Consider the following 20,807-nt stretch of genomic DNA (forward strand, 5'->3'; position numbering starts at 1 on the left):
CGGGTCGGCCCCATGGGGCCGAACCGAAGGCACTGGTTCAAAGAACCAGTGCCGAACGATTTGGGGAGGCGGGGGGGGGGAGCTACCTCGAGGTGGTCGTGGAGGCGCCGGCGAGGTGCTCATTGCTCGGGAGATGGCCGGGGAGGTGGTTCCGGGAGAAGCCGGCGAGGTGGTCGGAGATCGGGAGAATGCCGGCGACGAGAGGGAGAAGGGGGAACGGGGGGGTTTTGGGCGTTGGCGAGGTGCTTTGGGCGGAACAGTTCAAAGGGAGACGGAGGGGGTTTGGCCGCCGGCGAGGTGCTTGAGGCGAGGTTTTTTGGGCGGAAGGGAGAAGCCGGCGGGTGTTTTGGAGGGGAAGAGCGGGGTGGGGGGGGGGGTTTGGGGGGTGTAGAGAGCAATTTAGGTGAGGGGGTGGGGAGGGTGGGGGGTAATTTAGGAATTTTTAATTTTTTAGGGGTGTCCTTAGCAAATGGGGGGGTGTAGAGAGTATTTAATTTTTTTTTAATTTTTGGGGGGTGTCCTGAGCAATAGGGGGGGTGTATATAGAACCATGGTATTCGAGACCTCCGGTGTCTGCTTTCGCAGATATATTCAGATTATGCCACGTGGATATAAGCCAATCCAGCGGCTGTGCTAGATCTTGATGCATCATTTACCGCGACACCAGAGTTCTCTCTAGCTATAAGCCCAACTGGCGTGCACCAAACGGTACCCACGCTCGCAGGCTCGGGCGACGAAGAGGCGTGCAGGAGTGGGGCCGCGTCGCCATATCTTCCCCGAAAAAGAAAGTTCCCCCACCGACTCTCCCGTCCATTCCCGACGTTTTTCTCGAACTCTATATTATTATTATTATATATAAGAGAGAAGCCCACTAGACCGGCGAGAAGGGATAGAGGGAGGGGGAGTGGGGGTAAACAAGTCGACGTGGGGGCAGGGGGAGAGAGATAGAGAGAGAGAGGATGGGTAGTGGGATTCGTCCGCCGCTACTTCCTCCCCAGCGACCGGTGGCCATGGAGGCAGTGACCACCAATCTTTCCGCAGCGGCCGCCGCTCCGCACCGAGGAGGCGTGTCCGCGGCCGCGGCCAACTCCTTCCTTCTCCAACTCGCCGTCGAGCGTCTCGTGTTGGTCCTGAAGAGCGGCATTGGCTCCAAAGACTTCTTCCAGTGCTGTTTCTTTGTCGCCAGGTGTCGGAACTCATCCTACTCTAACTCGTTCTTGAACTCCGATTCTTCTTGAATGCGTCGTTTCGTCCGTTTTCGGGATTTTATCCTGGTTGTGGAGGTTTTTCTCGGGATTCTTGTCGCTGTAGAATCTAGGGTTGATGCATGGTTGTTTCCAACGTTCTTGGATGGGAGGAATATGTTGGTCTTTGTTCTTGGATTTTTTCTTGTTAAAAAATTCATAGCTAGGTTACCTTTTTTTTCTTTGATACTATTATAATATAATTTCTTGGGGGGAAATGGAAATGCTTTGTATTGTTTGTTCCTTCGTTAATTTCCATGATATTTTTATATGAAAGATCGAGATGATTTGCTTCATGTGCATGAGGGCTGCAAACTTACAAATCGTTTGTTTATATCGTTGTCTGGTGAGTTTTTTTTTCTTCCCTCACGGTTGGGGAATGAGTCGTGCTCATTTTTTACAAATGCAGAGGTATTGACTATGCACTAACCAAGAACAATATTCCTGCGGTGGCTCATCGTTTACCTTCACTTGTAAAAGAGGTATTCTTTCCATTAGCGAAGAGTTTATTTCCATTCTTTTCTTAAAACTTGTTGGGATTTATTAGTATGCTGTCCCTTCTTATGAGAGTGCTATTTTTTTCTTTCACAAGATTGACAAGAGTTTGCCTAAGATGATTTATAACATTAAGTGTAGCCATTTCTTTTTCTTTTTGGCTTTTATCCTTTTCTTCTAGAAGTGGACAAAAATCTTTGATGCATCAATTTTACGTTCTTACATTCTTACATCTAACTTTTTAGTCGTATGCATGTCATCATTATTAACTATATTGTTTTTAGTATCTTTTTCCTTACGGGTACTCAAGTCAAGGACGCCTATAAAACTAGGAATGTACTGGAGGATCATGTATAAGATGGATATGGCGTCTCTATCTCTCTTGAACTCTGCTATATGGCAAGTTTGAGAGGCCAAAACTTGAAAGATATGGTATTATATCTTTTACTCATAAGTTTAAGAATAATATTTTCATGATTTCCCCTTTTTCTTTAATTTATATGCAATGAGAATGATGACCTACTAACCATCTCCAGTCCAAGAAATCTCTGTTTTTTTTTTTGGCTGCATTAAGGATACATAAGAACTCTTTAATTTTTTGCCAGCAATTTTAATTCAGGTAATGCTAAACAGAACAAAAGGATATTTCTAAGCAAATTCCCTCGTTATTGAGCTCTTATTTGATTGAATTGGATTTTCTTTTCCCTGATGAATGAATTTTAGTATGAAAGCAATTAGGTTCTGCCTGATCTTTCTTACTAAAAACAGAATGCATTTCAGTAAGCTCATCTGGCCAATTTCTCTCTCTCTCTCTCTCTCTCTCTCTCTCTCTCTCACACACACACACACACACCCACACACACACACACACCCCGAACCCTTTTGCCTTACTAGTAGAGATGTTAGACATCCTTTGTAATTCTATTTTTTTTCCGAGATGAGTTGAAAACATGTTACTGAGTATGTTAGATTGTCAGAAAGGGAATTTCTTAAGGGGTAGACCCAAATCATTTTATCTTTGATGGAAGTAAATGATCTCAGTTTAAGCTTGTGATTCTTAATAAATGAATATATAAGAGTGAGTTACTTGAAATTCTTGAAATTTATCATATTTTGATATGTTTTTGGTTCTGTAGAAAACCTATCACAAATATATCATTCTATATACTTCATTTGTAGTGTTTGTGCTGATTCTTTTTGCTATATCATTCTATTTCTATCCAAGGTCTACCAGCATAGAAACAACAGTTCACTTCGATCAGCTATTATGGTGCTAATGATTTCTGTCAAGGTATGTCTTGCTACACAGGCAACTTTGGTTTTATGTCTTTGTAGAAACAGAGGCATGCAAATACCAATCATTGGCTATTCACAAATTCAATTTTTTTCTTTTCATGCTTTTATCTTTCCCCCATGTGACTTGTGCCTGTATCGCATCTTTCTTTTGTAATTGTTTTTTCAGTATTTGTGTTCTAAAGACATCCATATTTAAGAAAAAAACTATTTCCAGCACTACTACTGGGCAGGTGCAGATACATGATCTATTGCTACAGTGTGGTCAATTTGCATGGAGTTGCTCATGCAGAAAATTTGGAGTGAGTCATGCTGTCTGGTATGAAATTGTAGAATCTAAATGCTTTGTAACAACTTAGAAGTCTTATGTTAGTGAATGACTGAATAAAAAATGTCTGAGGAGGATGATTAAAGGTTATAAAAGATTTAATATCTGTGAGTTTAATAGAAAAGGTAGTGAAAGATGTATAATAGTTATAACAAGAGACTGAGAGATTTGAGGATATCTTAGATCTAATGCTTGAAGTTATGTGTGAATACAAACTATAAGGGCTATATTTATGCGAGCAGAACACATATATCTGGGTCAATTGATCTTGTTTCTTTCAATATTATTTGTGGCAAGGTCCGCGGTACCGGTCCGGTCCGGCGTACCGGTCGCCGGCCGGACCGGTACGGTACCGGCCGGGCTCCACGAGTCAGACTTTTTTTTTTTTTTTAAATGTTGTCTCTGTTGGATCTTAAATTAAATGAAAATTGATGTTTTTTTATTACTTTTTTCATGATTTTTGATATTTTCATATTTAAATTTAGGGTTGAAATTTGAAACATATATGATGCATGATTGCATGTTACGTTTTCCTCCCGTTCGAAATGATAAAATCATACACATAAAATATCTTCGAATTAAGATACAATCATTTACATACATTTAAAGTACTCTAGGATATCTAAAATCGGGACGAGTGCCGATGGCTCTCGTAGATATCTGGATCATAAGTATAATCAGGAGGAGGCAAATCAACCCAATCAGAAGGAACACGCGCCAGGTTATAAGAACTGTCGGATCTCTCGCTCACGCTCTGGCTCTGAGAGGTGTCCTCTGATTGTGTAGGGGCCCATCCAAATATGGCGGAAGCAAAATCCAATGCACCATATCCGTATTCGTCAGGCTGAGGCTGTGGATAATAGAATCCGTATCCGTATGTCCTCGGATCTGCAGTCGTATCCTGTCTTCCTGAACGACCTCGAGGAGCCTGTCTTCTATATCCAATAATATCCTCACGATCTCTATCAGGTGGTCGACCGTGGTCCGTATCCTGTGTAGCACCCATAAATTGGGACTCACCGGTGAAATAAAGACCACCCTCCGGCTGTGTCTCATGAGTACCATACTGTCCTCCGCTCCCTCCATGGCTAGAAGATCCATCACCACCAGAACCTTCATCGCTACTAGTCCAAGTCTCTTCCTCGACACTCTCCATTGGGATTCTTTGTTTTCCTTTCCTGGCCCTCTCTGTCTGGCTCCCCTGTGCCTGCGGCTGATCAGCTCTGGGAGTGCGTGGAATATTGCGCTCAGCCCATTGCTCTGGATCGACCCCAGCTTCGGTGGCTATGAAGGTAGCTGGTCGTGGAGGCGATCCTGGCTCGTCAAGCTCGGGCTCCTGCTGCTGGCCTACAAGCCAGCCGAGTAGTGGATCATCGTCATCAGCGGTGAAGGACCCGTAAATCGGATCTGTATACTTGAGCTCCACTTCCTCCTGGATGCACTTTAGCCTCAACCGCAAATTGTAATGCACATAAACAAGGTCGTTGAGGCGCTTTTGCGTCAAACGGTTTCTTTGTTTGCTGTGGATAAGGGCGAAGGTGGACCAATTGCGCTCACATCCACTAGAGGAGACTGTTTGGGAGAGGATCCGGATAGCTATCCGCTTTAGATTTCTCGCGGATCCGCCAAAATGCACCCACCATTCAGCTGCAAAAATATTTATGAAGATTACATATATGATAGTTCCATAATAGTAACTAAGTAACACCAGGTGAATGTTTTGCTGATGTGTCACGTACCTGGATTCATATTGTGTTTGCTGACGACAGCCGCTCGTTGGCCAAAACTGTAGCTGCCCTCTCTAAATAATTTGCTCTGTGAAAAATAAGCATAAGAAAACCATGTTAATAATTGAAGATGCTGATATACTTACACATGCTAGTAATTACTAAATCATAATTACCTCTTCAAGACATAGGGCCGCTTTTTCTGGATCTGCCTCCATCTTGTAAATCACATTACGCAAAGCATCCAGAAGTGTTTCATCCATACCAATTCCATCTATGCTGTACTGAAACCGGGGGTTTAGGTAGTATGCTGCACATATACGAGACTATCTTAGCATAATTATATAATTATATCCATCACTATAATTGTCACTATAATTATATCTTAGTTTACCTGCTAGATGTAATTCCGTACCCATTTGCGCTCCCCACCGTTGCTCAATGATGTTGATGTATGACCGGCCATGTGCTGGATCTGCCTCCATAATCTGATCCTTTGCCTTGACCATCATGTGATACAAAAATCCCATCTGGGGGTAGATCTCGCTATCTACGGCCCGCAGCACTTCATATAATGGTTTGATAGCCTTGACTATTGTAGTAGCCCGCTGCCAGAATGGTTGTCTCGTCACCAAGTCTTCTATCTTGCTCCCTTCAGAGCCGGCATAAGAATATCTACTATCATACCACTCCGGACTGGCAAACATCTGACGTAAGGCTCCTCTCTTCTCGAGTATGCTATCAAGTGCGATGAAGTTGGTAGCAAACCGTGTGACTCCTGGTCTCAGAATCTCTCCCCCTGCATACTTTCTCATCAATGAAAGAACCCAGTTATGGTTATAAATATACCTCGTAATGCGTTGGGCTGTCTCCACCGTTTGTTGCACCCTACGGATCTTTCCAATGTCCATCAACATAAGATCGATACAATGTGCAGCACATGGGGTCCAGAAAATATGTGGCCGCCGCTCCATCAAGACTTGCCCGGCAGCCTTATATTGCGGCCCATTATCAGTGACGACCTGCACGACATTCTCCTCTCCTACCAGATCAATCACATCCTCCATAAGTTTCAGCATGTACGAGGTGTTGTGCACAGAAGCCGAAGCATCAATCGACTTGTGGAAGAAGGTCTTAGCATCACAGTATGTCAGAAAGTTGATGATGCTCCGCCTGGTCGGACCGGTCCAACCATCGCACATGATGGTTAGTCCATATATGGGCCACTTGCTCTTGTAGGAGTCAATCCAATTCTCCAGCTCCTCCTTATTGTTGTCAAGAAGCTCACCGTATATATCCTTCGGGCCTGGAGGAGCTACACCGGGACCGGCAGCTTGTATGGCGGCAATGGCAGACCTGTAGTATGTATTGTCTGCCACATTCGCTGGGATGTGGCTGAAGTGAAACCAGGATCCAATAGCTCGCCACATAGTTTTCTTCTTATCCTTCATCCACATTGTGTCTACCCTCTGCTGCCTTGAATCTCTACTGGGGAGAGCATGCGGATCTACATCATGAATTGTCGCTCCTTCTGCAACTCCTCTAGATGACTTCTTTCGGCTACCAAAACCACCCAGCATAGATGCAATCCGGCCACGTTCTTTGCCGACGCCCTCCCTTACTGAAGTTGTCCTCAAGAACTCTGGATCTTGTCTAGTGCTTCGAGAACCGCCGCCCGACTCGTATGCAGAGGGCCCAAATCGAGCTCTATGCCTGGCCACCTCCTCCTGCTGCCACTGATCATCCAGGCTTGCATGCATGGCCGCCTGAATATCTGCCTCCTCCTCATCTAGATCCTCGACCTCCTCTGGCTCCCTAGAGTGATAGGAAGGTGGCTCTGCCGCTTGGCGATCGACCTCCGCCCTCTTCTTGGAAGCCACCTCCTTCGCTTCTTTGGCCTCAGCAAGATTCTGCCTCATCAGCACACGAATCTCGTTAGGACAATTTCGGCACGTAGCAACCTCACCGGAATTTCCGGCTAAGTGTTGCTTCAACCTGGTTACCCCTCCTCCCTTGAAAACCTTGTCGCAAAACTTGCATTGAAACTGGTGTCGTTGCCCCTCACTTCCAAGTCTTCGCCCATAAGACCAGCCAATATCACGCTTTGCAGGGTTCGTTTTTCTTGATGGCTCCATTTCTATCATAAAAGGACAACTTATCAAAAAATTAAGCTAATAAAGTAAATTTTTGCATTATCTTATTATTTAAGTAATTTATAAACTATTTTTTTTAAATAAATTATTAACAAAATTAATGAAGTAATATAGGATAAAAAAACCGCACCTTAAATAGTCTCCGCTGGATTTTTTGGGCAGGACCTCCTCCTCGCTATCTCTCAAATCTTTCCGTCTCCGCACCTTAAATAGAACCCATTTCTATCATAAAAGGACAACTTATCAAAAAATTAAGCTAATAAAGTAAATTTTTGCATTATCTTATTATTTAAGTAATTTATAAACTATTTTTTTTAAATAAATTATTAACAAAATTAATGAAATAATATAGGATAAAAAAACCGCACCTTAAATAGTCTCCGCTGGATTTTTTGGGCAGGACCTCCTCCTCGCTATCTCTCAAATCTTTCCGTCTCCGCACCTTAAATAGAACCCATTTCTATCATAAAAGGACAACTTATCAAAAAATTAAGCTAATAAAGTAAATTTTTGCATTATCTTATTATTTAAGTAATTTATAAACTATTTTTTTTAAATAAATTATTAACAAAATTAATGAAATAATATAGGATAAAAAAACCGCACCTTAAATAGTCTCCGCTGGATTTTTTGGGCAGGACCTCCTCCTCGCTATCTCTCAAATCTTTCCGTCTCCGCACCTTAACTAGAACCTCTCAAGTCTCAACCTCAAATTGTTTGGGAAAGAAGTGAGCCTCGTTCGGTTTTTATAACCGAACGAGAGGCTTAAGTTAATCCCAGATTAACAGAAAATTCCAGCTTAGTAATGTTAAATTCGTACGGAAAGAAGTGGCCGGTCGGCCGCTTCTTGGTTTTTAATGGGAAGGAGTGGCCTCCGGCCACTCCTTTTCCTATTAAAAAAAGGGAGAAAGCTGTGGCCTGTCGGCCACAGCAATTTTTTATTTTTTTTTTTTCATTGAAAGAAGTGGCCGGTTGGCCACTTCCTTCACAAAACCACGCGCGGCGCGTGGTTTTTGAAACCACGCGCCGCGGTGGTTTTGGGAACCACAGCGCCTCGCTGTGGTTCCCCGAAAAAAAAAAAAAAATTGAAAGAAGTGGCCCCGTGGGCCACTTCTCCCTAAAACCACGCGCGGCGCGTGGTTTTTGAAACCACAGCGCGAAGCTGTGGTTTCGTAAAAAAAAAAAAAAAACCACCCGTACCGGCCGGTACACAGATGAAAACCGGATATACCGGTTTTCATCGCTCTCCGGTACCGGTCAAGCACCGGACCGGTTCGTACCGGCCCGTACCGGCCGGTACGGACCGGTACGGCTTTCCTTGATTTGTGGTAATAAGTAAATCATAAAACATTTGTTTGTAGAGTTGTTTTCCCTGGAAAATTCTTTAAAATTTTCTCTTATTTTCTTTTGTTTAAGCAAGTCTAAATAAATGCTAATTTGGTATCACAGTGTGAAGCACGAATTTCCTCAGAAAAAAGAAGAAAAAGAAAAAGACATTACTAAACATGATGTGAAAACTTGGTTTGCTGAGTGTTAGTTCTAGAATGACCTAGATTAGTCATGAATTGGACTTGTTAAGAACTCATAAATAACTTAAATCCCCCAAAATAGATAAAAGAAAATTGGAAAACCAATTAGAAAGTAAAGGCAATTGGACATATTTCATATGGGTGCAACTTGGGTTGGGCTCAATCTGAGCCTGTCCACCCAACCTACTCATTGGGTCAGTCGGGTTAAGGTTTTAGAAATTTGTGTTGGGCTTGGGCTCTAAAATCCCAATAGACCCTAGGTTGTGTTGGATTTAGGTTAACCTTCAACCCAACTAGAACCCAACCATAATCTAACCCAAACCCAACCCTCCCTGATCCAACTGAACCCAACCCATATATAAGTTAATGACTAGTTCATATACAAATATGTTTCAAATTCATATTTACGTTTTGTACAAGTTACTTGAATGTTTCATATAATTATATCCTTAGCCTTATTAAATTATATTTGAGTGTGTCATTATATTGGTGAATGAGATCTCAATCCAACAACTGTTGGTCTAACAATTCAGCTCAACTCAACCTAATCCCAAATTAGTTAGGGTCGGCTACCATGAATCCTTTTCTTCCATTCCATTCTATTGAGGGGCCATACTTTCTGAATATATACCGATATTAGGTCCTTCTTTGCTACTTCATCTCATGTGATTTTGATCTACCTCTATTTTGTAGCAAATCACTCCTTTGTATCAGGGTAACCGTCTGTCTACGTTGTATATGCCCAAACTATCGAAGTTGTCCTTCTTTCAATTTGTCCTTAATTGGTTCTACCTTTACCTTTTTATGAATGGCTTTATTTCTTCATTACTACATATCGATCTCAACATTCTCACTTTAGCGATACTTATCTTGTGCACATGTTGTTTCTAATTGTAACATTCTGTGCCATAAATCATAACTGGTCGTAAATATTTTCCTTATCTTAATTTTCTTATTCAACTTGACTGATTAATATGGCTCAACTTGATCTGAGTTGACTAACCTGACCCAAACTGAATTTTGCTTAAGATGGGGAAGGGTTGGGTTGGGTTAGAGAAATCCCAACCCATTATCACACTAGATTGGGAGGTATAGAGGCAGGGTTGGTTTAGGGTTTGCCGTTAACCTGATTCAACCTGCTCGAGTTGCAACCATGATTGAGGAAATCATGCGAGGGAAGATTGAAGAAGTATATTCTGGTTGAGAAATCTGCTATGCTTAACGGGATATAGTTGTTCAATCACATATCAGAGGGGAATCTTGTTGCTTTAGTTTTTTAGGTGAATCCTTTTCAGATGAATTAGTTTAAAAAGGTTGGGTTTTGACTTGCTTGAGAACTTGTATGCAAATTTCGGTGAGGTCTTGTTTATTTGGAGGAAACACAGGCTGATCTCAGATGAACAACATGTCTAGTTTCTGCCAAAACAATTCTATATATCTGCATATTGTCCGTTAATTGCGTACTTATTTTTGCGTAATGGACCATCCATGTCAAAGCTTGTAGACTACTTTCTTATGCATGTTATTTGTGCGATGAGAACCTGTCGTATGTTGTTAAAAAGGTGGACAAGTATTGAATAAAAATGAACTCATTTGATAATTGCACATCTAGTATCATTATGAATTTGCTGTGGGGTCTATATAGTGTTAAACCATTAATATTCCCAGTGTAATATTTTTTTTTAGTTAGCAATTTATTATGTTTGGTTGTGAGTTGTGACAGAGGTAAGGATAGTGGAGGATATATCTCCATGTTCATCTTTATTTACATTTATCTATGCAGGCCTAGCTTTTCATGAGAATATTGTTGGTATTCGCTGGTGAGCTTTTAACTGTTTAAGGAGCCAGCACAGTCTTTCTTCACTTTTGACTTGCTGCAGGAAAACAATTTAATTTTTTCTTTTTTATTTGCTATGCCTACTGATTAAAGGAATGGATGTGCCACCTTCAGGAAGAATCTTTGTTATTCTTTGTCATGGCTGTCAAAAAATGGAAACTAGTTTTGTCATTTATTTGCTGTTGTTTTGCATTAGTTGGAAATGAACCAAGAAAAGGTACCTTAAAGGACCAAACACCACAGCGAAATCTTTCAAGTATACCAAAGTTTGGCATGTAATACTATCTAACCTTGCAAATTGGTGATGTTTGGTCATAGGCTTCTTCCTGTGATGGATCTTTGCTTAACTATTTGAAGCTTTTTTAAAGAAATCTAAATTTGATTTTAATTCGTCCAATTGTAGTTGTGCTAATCTGCAACTGTCAATGCTTGCTGCCTTGAAGGGCTGGAAACCAAGTTTCTCACAGTTTAACTAAATGTGACATGTAATTTACAAATTCTGTTTGTGGTTCCTTTTCTACTTCTGTATTACACATTCATTCAGTTAGATGTTTGTCATGTCCTCGGTAGAAATTGTTTTCAGTGTATGTGGTTAAAATCCCAAGGGCTTCAAGCAGTTGGTTCACTTTGAAAGAGTTGTATATCCATCTTAGTTTATTCTTTCCGGCATTTTATTCTTTATTGTTTTTGTAGTCCTTTGTTTGATCTCAGAAGTGTGATGTAACAGTCTTCTATACTACATAATTATCTTTCTTTTGGTGAGTGCAAAGTTTTGTTAACTGCTGGATATGATGTTTGTTTTATAGAATGCTTGTAAGAATGGATGGTTTCAAATTGCAGATGCCGATGAACTTCTTAGCATGACAAATGAGGTCTGAAAATTTGTTTGTATACATCAAATTGTAGCAACCTCTATCTTGTTTATTTACTTTGGCCATTTAATGGCAATCTTTACGAATACAGGTTTTTTTTTTGCATAGTTATATAGCAGCTTTTGTACAAGCATTACCGAGGAAGCGAGCAATGCGTTAGATACTATTTCAAAAGTCATGTCTAGGTATCTTTATTAATCTCTATGAACATTTTTGTGAGATGGATTTAGTTTTTTTGGTGAATTTTATGTTTTGTGAATTGAAAATTTTGTGGTCATAATAACCATTATGTTCTTTTTGGTAGTGTTTCTTCTCTTGATTGATATTCATGTATTCTTAAAACCTTCTTTGATCTTGATTATTGACTGTCATAATTTCTTTCTTTTTTTTGACATTTCTCTCCTCTTGAATAGCAATATTTGGTCAGAGAGTTAGATTCAACAGTCATACATTTGTGGTTCTTACCAGGGTAAAATAGCAAATTTGCCGAATGCATCATGCTGATTTCATCTCCTCCACATGTTTATTCTTTAAAAATTTCCCATAGCACCCATGGCTTAAAATTTAAAACGTTACTCGCCATAAGTCCTTCCACTTAAAATACGAGGGAAAGTCGTATGCTTCTGAAATCATTGTTTTTGCCACACTCAGCAGTCCAGCAATTAAGCATATCAAAAACATTAATGCAAAGATTTTGACATTATGTAAAAATTCTGCTTCACCTCTTTTTGATATCTTTAGGGGGATGTGGCCATCACCACGTGATGGGGTTGAAAGAATATATTAGAAGACAATGGGAATAGAGTATGGTATGCTAAATCCACATAACAATTGCTAAATTAATGACTTTTCTTGTTCAATAATTGTTTTCAAACTAAAATGATTAAAATAACCTTGTGAAGTTTAGGTGATGTAGGACCTGAGACCTACATTCACCATATCATGCATGACAAATCAATCATGTGTCTTCACATCCTCCTTGCATGTCTAGCTGTCTTCCCATCTTCCCTTGTATACATGTAGTTTACCATTCTTTTGGGTGCTATCCTCCAAAAAGAGGGAATTCTGTATCTTCTGATCTTCATGGATCACTGGCCAGTGACACTTTGTCTTTGTTTAAGATAAGATTCCACGTGTTCTCTTCTTCATGACAATAATTTGTATATACTTGAATTTTGGTTCATGAACTGCCTCCATCCTGTTAGAGATCTGCTCTGTTCAGTCTGCATGAAGGCCATTATCGAGGTTGATTGATTTACTTTACCATCTGCTTATTGCTGGAGGTCTCACCAAACCAAATAGGACATGTAGATTTTCTTCTTTTACAACCATTCTAGGAGATTAAAGTAATGAAAAATGTGCTAAATTTGGAATAAGATTTTCTTCTTTCATATCGTCACAGAAAGTTGATGTTTGGCCTACCTGAGCAAGCGATAAGAACCTTAACTTTAATATCATAGATTACTAGTTCTTCATCTGAGCAAGCACATCTAAGAACCTTGACTTTCAGATCATGGATTTACTGCTACTGCAACTTGTTCATCTGAGCAAGCAATAAGAACTGTTACTTTCATGTTATGGATTTACTGGAACTTCTTCCCAACCATTCTAGGGGACTAAAATAATGCAAAATGTTGTAAATTTGGAATAAGAACCTTAACATTCATATCATCACAGGAAGTTGATATTTGGCCTATATGAGCAGGCAATGAGAACCTCAGCTTTCATATTATGGATTACTGCAACTTCCATTGATGTTTCTTTTTACTGCTGAATTCACAGAAGTGATGCACATTGGAGATAATATAACTAGTGTTCTAGTGTTGGCAGTGCCAACTTGGCACTGCTTCAAATGCTGCTTCGTTAACTATTAGGAAATTTAAAGTAGAAATGGAGGTCCACAAAATCATCCTGGGAGATGATTTTAAGGTAATCATGGGTTTACTGCGACTTCTATTGGTATTTCTTTTTATTGCTGAATTCACAGAAGTGATGCACATTGGAGATTTTCTCTAGTGTTGACATGTCTTTGGATGTGAATATAATATTGTAGGGTGAGATTTTCAGATCACTCGTTATTCTTTTGGGGAAGTTGGTGGGCTGGATGTGCCTGTGAGTGGTGAGATTACGGCATTACATATGATGCCTCACAAAACCACTGGAGGTAACTTTGGGTAGAACTCCAAAGGATGAGGAGCAATTATTGTCAAATATCACTTTGTCATTCCTTTTCTTATTCTAGTTAAATGTTGTCAACAATGAATTACAGAAGAGAGGTCTTTGTCCAAGACACTGACTTGAAAAGAGAACTTTTTTGAACAAAGAATTTAGGTGTTGGCTCTGCCGGTCTCTACCAGCCAGTGCATAGCAAACCAGTAGAGGCACATGGCACGGTTGGCATGACACCTACCATTTAACCTTCTATTTGTAGTTTAAACTTATTTTTTAAATGTTTTTTTCTTTGGTCTGGGCATGATGTTGTCTGATATATATGGCACATGCTCTGCTGGTTGCCAACAGGCTTGCCCACCATCACCAGCTTTAAATCTTGTTTCCAACACCTTTGGTCCAACAAACATCTGGACTGAGCTAATTGGATGATAGGGCTATCATTTTAAGCTGAAAAAAAGTGGAGTTTTCAGCCATTTGAAACTGTTGATTGATGAATAGGAGAATAGAGAGCTTACATGAAGTGACTCAATACCTTTCAACTATAGAAATCTGTTCCTCATTGCCTCTCTATTCATGTTTATTCTCCCATGTTACTGAATTGCTTTGACTCTAATTGTTATGCTGCTATCTTTTTTAGACGCCGAGACAAACATTGATACTGGCATAAAAATCTTTACTCTTTATAGTTTAGTGGTGCAAACACTTTTTATAGTACATGGAGTATAGCATCGAAATGGTACTTAAGGCATGATGATTCTAAGTCAAAATATATGTTGTATGTACTGACATTTATGGTTCTTGCATTTACTTTAAACTAGGTTACATGAAAAAGGAGAGGTGTTGGGTGCAGGTAAAGTGAATTGTTTCATCATTCAATTTTTTTTATCTTAGGGAGCCTTACCCAAGTGTCATGTCTTACGTGTTTGATTTGTGTATTTTGATGCTAAATTTAAGGGCCTAGGTGACTAACTGCCACATATACTGGGGTGGCAATCATGCCTGTAGGGCCTGACCTGACCTGCTAGCAGGTCAGGAATGCCTGACCTTAACCCAAACCGCAGCCGACCTGCAACCAGACTGCTGACCTGTTTAAGGCCCAAGCCCCTTTAGTTTTGGCCTTTATATTAAATGATTAGGCTATTTTTCATACTTTTTGGACTAGTTGTACTACAACTCATCTCTCCTTTTCGTTCTAAGCCATCTGACAAATGGTCCAATGGCTCATAAATTAGTATATTATAATTTTCTAAAATATATGAAAATCAATATAGTAATTTAAAAAACTATATATTATATAATCTCCTCGCTATGATTTAATGGGTTGGAGGCCCTGACCTAAACCTGACTGACCCGCTGGCAGGTTGGAATTGGCTGATCCATACCCGACTCAGGAACCTGATGGGTTGGTTTGGGTAGGGTCAGAAATTGCCACCTTTACACATATACCTCTTGTACTTTAGGTCATATTGTCTCATATATTGACCTAATACTAGTTGATACACTACTAATTGTATATGGTAGTCATAATTCTTCTTTGGAGAATGTGAATTTATTTTGTTTTCCATTTCCATGTTATTTCATTTTTCATTTGTTTGTTTAGAATGCTGTAATGTCGTGAATCTAGAATCTGTGATTTGATGGGAGCTAAGCTTCTTTCTGTTTGAAAGATGATGTCCTCTGTGTTTTATAGCTTTTGGGAAAGAATACCGTCTTTCATGTCTAAAAGCGTGTGAGATGTGCTATAACATGTATTTTTTAGTTTTTGACCGAAGCTATTGAAAGAAGAAATAAAAGTTTTTTATTATACTGCATAGGAGTTTCCACATTCATCTTAGTGGAGTGTTTCTATGCTCGTTGGTTTGGGCCTTGATCCTTTTCTTTTCTAGGATTGATTCCTATGAAATTTAGTGGAAGAGAAAAGAATCCACTGGCTCATATAATGTCATTGCCAGGGTTATGTATTGGAAGAGAAGGGAGATAACAATATGAACTGAGGTTGTTTTGTTTTAAATTGCAAAACTGCTCTAGCATGCTTGTCACCCTCTGATTTCTTACACCCTTTTGAATTATTGATGATTTTTCTTATTAGCTATTACAGATTTATCATTCTTGATCATATTTGTAGGTTTTATCCCCAGTTGAAGTTATGCCGTGTCATCGTTTCTTTGGAAGCAAAGGTTTAATCTTTTTCCTTCTTAAATTATTTATATTAGCTATTTCATATCTTTCTCTTGTGCATAAATCTTGAAGCTACAGCTCATAATATTGGAAACATGATCTTGATCTTACATCTATCAACATGGTTATCTGGGATAGTTATCTGATATCAGAGTATTTTGATAAAAATAAGTAGTTTATGAGAAAACATACCTTACCCTTCCTGTATTTTTTTATGCATATAATATATAGATTATATATATATATATAATCTATATCCAGATTCACGAGAGGCTTTGAGTACTCAAACATTTAATCAACATGGTTGGGCGGCTCTTATTTATAGAGTAAAAAGAAGAAAAAAAAATTCTTTCCCCGTGTAGGGGATTATGAAAAAAGAATGTATGGAACTCATGCCTTATCGAACATCTTGTCCAATTCTACAATTGGTTTATTCTGCAACAGTAAACACTAATCATAATTTGGGTTTGAATGAAGCTGATTTATTCATTTAGTAAAGCCGAAATCAATAGGAGTGCTATTGGGAAAAAGACCTTGGGGTTGGGGACGTAGTTATCCGATAAAAAAAACCCACTTGTCATGTAACAATTGTATTACATATATATGTGTGTGTGTGTGTATATATATATATGTATGTATGTGTGTGTGTGTGCAAGGTTTGCCATCTCGGTACCGCACCCCGTATCGGTGCCACACTAGCACGGTATCAGTGCAGTACGATACATGCTTTTTTTGGTATATTGAGTATCAATACGCCACCTGTACCAGATACTGGTACCGAACCAGTATGGTACGGTACGCCCCCATACCGCTTGGTTCAGGCCAGTACGGCGTACCTTGTGTGTGTACGTTATGGTACGGTATGCCCCCATATATACATACATACATGTGTGTGTGTATGTATATAGAGTGTATGTGTGTTTATAGATACAAAAAAATGGTGTATCCAAATGTCGATAGCTAAAAAGGCTTTATTTTTGTATACCATAAGCTGAAGACTCAAATTTTTGGTTATCAACAATTCTGTAAAATAATTTTTCTATTGTTCTTTGGATGTGGAAATATGGCCAGCACTTGTATTATAGATATGGGCATTGCAAAATAAATTATTTGTTGCCGTGCTTTGCCTTGTGTTGGTTTATGACCAAGATGCAAAAGGGTTTTCCCCCTTCTTTTTTTTCAATCACTGCAAGATAGGTTGTTAGGTTTATGTTCATAAAAAAAGCTCCATATTTTTGTATCCTTTAATCTTCTTAAGGTTGTTTGGACTTTGGAAGATCTTTAGTCAATGTCTACATTATATGAGGGAATTAGATTTAGGGTTGGGTTTTTGGACGGATGCATAAGATTTTAAATACTGAATAGCATGACACATGATTCCGTGGATTGTTGTGAACTTTGTACTTCTACTGTTGTGAGTTTCATACAGTAAATGGTGGGCTTGTATTATGATTTAATTAGATGCTCTGTCCTTAGAGTTGAGGAGAAAAGTGAGCATGTTTATGGACCAAAAAGGAAAAATTGGAAAAGAAACAAGAGATGTGGGTAAAATTGAAATATGGAAGGGGCATGACTCTCCAGTGGAAGTGGAACTAGAGAGGCATGGTATTGTGGGGGAAGGCTCTTTGTAGTGGCAGTGTAGTTATTTCTTGCTAAGGTTATGAGCTCTCATTGCATATCCATATCTCGGTTCCATTATGACAACAATACTAAATGCAATTCTAAAAAGACAGGTTCAACTATGAAGCATCACTCTTAGAAAATGATTCATAATGGAATGAGGAAGATTTTGTAATTTTCTGTCAACTTGATATCGACCCTTTATACCAATCATAGTTGCTTGGACAAAATTTATACTTGCATTTTAATCCTGTCTTCTGAAGTTGCTTTTTTTTTATTTTTTATTTTCTGCTATATATTGTTTTAGAAATCCTAGAAACAACCTGAACTTCAGCAGTTCAAGTATTAACTCATCGTTGTGTCTGTTTTGTAGCCTGGTTATGACATTTTGATGGCTGATTTTCAGATTGAAAAGAATATATCCCCAGAAGAAAGGATAGTAAGCAATTTTCTTTAGAGCCGATTTATTTATGGTTATATATATGATTGTGAAAGCATTTGCTCCATTTAATTCAGTTGGGTCATTGTATGGAAAAATGGGCAGTTTAGTTTAAAGTTTAAACAAAACTTAGTTTCATTGGAAGCTAAATCTCTTTCATTTCATGCAATCATCCATCCGTACATTATTCTTTACTAGTTTTAGAAGGTCTAATTTAAGTACTTGACATGTGTAGTCACCCAGCTTTTGACATCCTATGAGAAAGACCCAAGTGTCCACAACAACGGTGCCTTAGATCTCCATGCTCCAATAATAGAGGTCTAGCCTCGAGACATTCTTTATACCATGCATAGCTTTTGATTTTACAAGGAAACGGTGCTCTAGGCCTTATTGGATTCTATCAATAGTGCAACATCACTGTCAGTATCTTATTAATGTTAGATTCTTGTTATCTGTACCCTACTGGTGCTACATGGAAACCATTAGTGGTCACCATGTTTCTTGAAGGGGTCAACTGACGTTGGATTCTGACCATTGGTTGTCTACCAACACTTGACTAGTTGGTGTGCATTAGCTTCCAATGGTGATGGTTCTACAGTCAAAAAGGCTCCTTACCTCAACTTCATGTCCAACTCATTATTCGAATTTTCACTCGATTTTGATGAGTTTTAGGTAATTTTTCACTAATTCTTTTTGTCCCACATTGGATGCACAATCTCTAGTCTTGCCCCAAAGGTCCTATATGAACTCCTTGCTCTCAAAAGGTTGGAGGGATCTAGAGATTGCTAAGGAATCACCCAAAAATCTCAAAGAAGCAGATCCAAGCTTTATTGCAAGAGCACACTTCTAGAGATCAAGGCTTTCCTGAATTGAAGGAGGTTGTAATTTCCAAACCTTTTAGCTTCCTGGAGGGTGCAGAGGACTCAACAGGGCTCATAGGAGATTGGCCTGGGATTTAATGCGTCATGAAGGGAGAAGAGGGGGGGGGTTCTTCTTTTCTCTCCTTTGCACTTCTTGGTTTTGCTTTTTTTTTTTTGCATTAGCATGGGTTAGCTTAGTTTTTGTATATTAAGCTAGTTCCTCTTTTCCTTTTTGTGGTTTTTGGGGAAAGTAGGTTGTTCCAATACCTTCCTTTCCTTGCAATATTGCCCAGGTCAGCATAATAGTAATTAGTTTCTTTGGAATTTCTAATATAGATTTATTTAATGCACCTCGGTTAGTTTAGTTTCTCCTAAATCTTTCTTAGGCACTTTGAAACTTCTCGGCTGAGTATATCCTTGTCTTATGGGGGTTGAACAAAAGGTTCACAGTTTCAGTACTAGATTACATACAGATAGGAAGAAGTCGGTACGGTACCGGTACTGTGCGTACCATATCGAACCGTTCGGATAACCAAAAAAAAATATTTTTTGTTTTCAAGGTTTTTAGTTTTTAGTGGAACATAGGATTCTATGAGTTCATTAATGATGTTTAAATATAATATACTTTGATTTTTTATGTTACATGCCTAAAGAATGGTGTGATTAATGTAATACATGTTACGTGTCTTGCTGCCTTTCTATCTAACTTGTCTTTTTTTTTCTATAATCTCTCTTTCCCTTTTTGAAGTTTTGAAGAGCCTGCTTAAAAAGCTGACAGACCTTTTGGGCACATTTTTGGGAGGTTATAACATCGAGATATCCACCAGCTAGGTACTACTTCAATCTTGTGACCCCACCACTCGGAGAAGTACCACTTGCACTTCCAATAATTAATATCTTGTCGTGCTACCATTCGATATCCTATTTCTTACCGTTTTTGCTTTTCGGCTCTACTACCGACCGTGTAATCTCCAAATTTTTAAATCCACTTGTTATCAACCCTAGAAAAAAGTTGCATAAATTATCACTATGCATCTACGAGTTATCCATGAATTTTCATGGGTTAATTAATTTTAATTTAAAATTACTCAAAATTTTGAAATTTTCAAAAATTTCTAAAAGTGTGCTAGTTGTCTCAAAAGATCACATCTAAACTATATTTATATAATTCTAAATTTTCACAAGTTTTCCTTTTATTAATATTATTTATATTAATTTTTCAAAAAAGTATAATTGCATAACTATCAAGAAAATATGATACATGCTCCAAAAAAATCTGAAATATCTTTATATGCTACTGAAATGTCATGAATTTTTAAATTAATAATATTTTATTAAAAATAATATTTAATTTAAATAAAATATTGAAAATTAGATTTTAATTATGGCTAATGTAGCCTCTGGTATTTTTCAGCCCATATTAAACACTAATCGCCTAATTAATCTAGGAATTACTTTAAAGGACTGGGGGATTTGGGTTAGAACCGTTCGGAATAGGGAGGAATTGGTTGGTTCAGGTCAATTTGGTCCAATTCAAACCGGTTCCATTGGCGTTCCATTTTGGTTGGCAGAATCTTCGACGAACTGCTTGGTTTGGAATGGTGCAACATACATTGTTGTATACTATGGTCAAACTCGCAACTTCCATCTTTTGTGGAAGCAATCTTGATGCCTCGGTGGCCGTTGAAGCGTCGGGTGGTGAGAATGAGCAGTGGGTTGTTGCAAGCAGATCAAGTTCTACTTCTAATGGCAGCCCTTCATTCAGGAGCGAAGAGCGGTGCAACCAAGTCCTATAATGCGGATTCAAATATTTGTTTAGTTGATACTAAGTTGAAGTCCCTTTACTTAATTGTTTTTGCTACAATGATTCGCAAGCTGCATTGTAGTGGTATTGGATCGCTACCATATTATCTTGTCAATTTATTGTGGTTTGATTGGATGCTATCTTGTTGCTTTCCAATGTTGTGGATCTTGACATTTTAGATTGAAAGTGACTGAGCATGATGTTTTGCTTCAAAGCCTTCTTCCATGCTATGTGATTGACTTTTGAATGCCATGGA

At 38.9% G+C, this 20,807-nt stretch overlaps 2 protein-coding genes across 10 annotated transcripts in view; one reads left to right on the plus strand and one right to left on the minus strand.

Moving 5' to 3' along the window:
- The first annotated feature begins 886 nt into the window (after positions 1 to 886).
- The window catches only part of LOC103709002 (E4 SUMO-protein ligase PIAL2), a 30,380-nt gene continuing 10,459 nt past the window's right edge, over positions 887 to 20,807 (plus strand). For 2 of the 5 annotated variants that reach the window (XM_008794147.6, XM_088704948.2), the window contains exons 1-7: positions 887 to 1,186; positions 1,654 to 1,726; positions 2,965 to 3,030; positions 11,413 to 11,478; positions 11,587 to 11,663; positions 15,776 to 15,827; positions 17,822 to 17,887. In XM_008794147.6, the coding sequence (XP_008792369.4) occupies positions 960 to 1,186; positions 1,654 to 1,726; positions 2,965 to 3,030; positions 11,413 to 11,478; positions 11,587 to 11,663; positions 15,776 to 15,827; positions 17,822 to 17,887 (627 nt within the window). In that variant the 5' untranslated portion in view covers positions 887 to 959. Of the gene's footprint in view, positions 1,187 to 1,653; positions 1,727 to 2,964; positions 3,031 to 8,477; positions 11,479 to 11,586; positions 11,664 to 13,337; positions 13,408 to 15,775; positions 15,828 to 17,821; positions 17,888 to 20,807 lie in introns of those variants that run through there. The other 3 variants (XM_039131172.3, XM_089925599.1, XM_088704947.2) reach the window with 3 other exon arrangements.
- LOC120107278 (uncharacterized) lies at positions 3,867 to 8,257 on the minus strand. Of its 5 annotated transcripts, XM_089925598.1 has the most exons (7): positions 7,847 to 8,257; positions 7,609 to 7,700; positions 7,371 to 7,462; positions 5,482 to 7,224; positions 5,264 to 5,397; positions 5,100 to 5,175; positions 3,867 to 5,007 (listed from the first exon to the last, which is right to left on the minus strand). In XM_089925598.1, the coding sequence occupies exons 4-7, from the start codon at positions 7,220 to 7,222 to the stop codon at positions 3,983 to 3,985; spliced, it is 2,976 nt and encodes a 991-aa protein (XP_089781724.1). In that variant the 5' UTR covers positions 7,223 to 7,224; positions 7,371 to 7,462; positions 7,609 to 7,700; positions 7,847 to 8,257; the 3' UTR covers positions 3,867 to 3,982. The 5 variants fall into 5 exon arrangements, with proteins under 5 accessions (XP_089781724.1, XP_089781721.1, XP_089781723.1 ...); XM_089925595.1 differs by having other exon boundaries at positions 7,371 to 7,700; XM_089925597.1 differs by having other exon boundaries at positions 7,371 to 7,444; positions 7,609 to 8,257.

Source organism: Phoenix dactylifera, chromosome 9, assembly GCF_051530095.1.
Source record: "Phoenix dactylifera cultivar Ajwa chromosome 9, Ajwa_hap1_PhDact_Kaust_v1.1, whole genome shotgun sequence".
Lineage (NCBI taxonomy): Eukaryota > Viridiplantae > Streptophyta > Magnoliopsida > Arecales > Arecaceae > Phoenix > Phoenix dactylifera.

Coding starts and splice junctions, on each gene's coding strand:
- LOC120107278 (XM_089925594.1), bottom strand. CDS start 7,231: ATGATAGAAATGGAGCCATCAAGAAAAACGAACCCTGCAAAGCGTGAT. Junction 5,398..5,481: donor TACGGAATTACATCTAGCAG/GTAAACTAAGAT, acceptor GTATATGTGCAG/CATACTACCTAAACCCCCGG. Junction 5,176..5,263: donor CGGCCCTATGTCTTGAAGAG/GTAATTATGATT, acceptor TATTTTTCACAG/AGCAAATTATTTAGAGAGGG.